This window comes from Austrofundulus limnaeus, unplaced genomic scaffold (assembly GCF_001266775.1).
Source record: "Austrofundulus limnaeus strain Quisiro unplaced genomic scaffold, Austrofundulus_limnaeus-1.0 Scaffold2348, whole genome shotgun sequence".
In the NCBI taxonomy this organism is placed as follows: domain Eukaryota; kingdom Metazoa; phylum Chordata; class Actinopteri; order Cyprinodontiformes; family Rivulidae; genus Austrofundulus; species Austrofundulus limnaeus.
Window position 1 is genome coordinate 14,368 of NW_013954750.1, and position 1,320 is coordinate 15,687.

The 1,320-nt window shown below is 38.3% G+C and overlaps 1 protein-coding gene across 1 annotated transcript in view; it reads right to left on the reverse strand.

Moving 5' to 3' along the window:
- The window catches only part of LOC106510839 (mucin-5AC), a 22,462-nt gene that overhangs the window by 3,856 nt on the left and 17,286 nt on the right, over positions 1 to 1,320 (reverse strand). The window contains exon 3 of the mRNA XM_013999565.1: positions 421 to 852. Within this exon, the coding sequence (XP_013855019.1) occupies positions 421 to 852 (432 nt within the window). The remainder of the gene's footprint in view (positions 1 to 420; positions 853 to 1,320) is intronic.

Genomic DNA, 1,320 nt, shown 5'->3' on the forward strand with positions numbered 1-1,320 from the left:
GTGTATTTTCTTTGTTTTTTATTGTATATAGTTATTTTTTAATGAAATAAATCAATTTTTTTGAATTGAAATTGAAAAAAAATATATAAATTATTTAACAAGATTGATGAAAACACAGAAAAACATACAAAAGAAGTAAGGTTCTTGAAGGCAGGGTCCTGTGACGCCTCGGTCTCCTCTTAAACAAACACATGATTGTGTCGTGCTTGGTGGTGACGGAGCTTGTAAAAGATTAAAAAGGGGCATGTGTGTTGTGTGTTTGTGCCTCTGTGTGACGCAAAAATGACTGGTTTGTGGTTGAAAACAAAGAACAACATCCCCTTTGTGGATAAGCCAATTCACTGTGGTCTTTGTTAATATTCAGTCTGTAAACAGCCCAAAGTGAATTGGTGTGCAGCACAGAACTTATCAGACACTTACCCTCACCCCCCATGTTGAGCTGRGACGGACTCGCAGACTGGCTTTTCATTACGGTGCTGCGCTCCACTGGAGTCTCAGTGGACTTGGGCTGGGCTTCAGTCTTAGKGGGTGCGCTGGTTTGGGAAGTGTCTGCTGGAACAGGAGTACTGGGAGACTCAATGAATAAGCTGGTGCTGGATGCTGAATTGGTCTGAATGCTGGCAGTGGTAGAAGAAGTGTTTTGTGGTCCAGGTATGGACACAGTGGTGCGTGAGAGTGCCTCCGTTGAAGTGRAATGGTTTGAAGGTCCAGATGGAAGAGCAGAATGATCGGTGATGTTGCTGTGGTTTGATGCAGGTGCTGCTGTGGTGTACGTCATGTTTGTAGAACTGGTGACATTAAAGGAAGGGGTAGAGGAGTGGTTCTTTGACCATGGTGTCACCTCAGTCGTACCTGGAATAGAAAACATTACAAAGAGACATCATTACCTGCAGGAAAATTTTAAAAATCTTTGTAAAAAAGTGGCATTTCCACTTTGCTGAAATCTAAAACAATTTCACAAGTTTTCAACAGTATGAGAGCCGCAAACCAGATAAACATAAGACATAATCTTAATTCAGCAATACCAAAACATAAGTATCTGTTTTATTTGGCAGATCATTTTTCCTGCCATCTGTCTTTATCCTAAATGAGATTCAACTAAACAGAGTTTTACATGCATCAATGTTTATCTTTCAAAAATTTTGGGTCAAGAAAAATTGCATTTTATGACTTTATACAGCAAACTTTTTGTATAAAAAATATTTTTGTGATACCAATCCCTAAATAAGCTTTCAGTGTTTTCTTAGTGTTTTAATGATATTTATTTATTAAAAATGTCCTCAWGTTGAACTCGTTGAATGCGTCAATATTATCTTATAC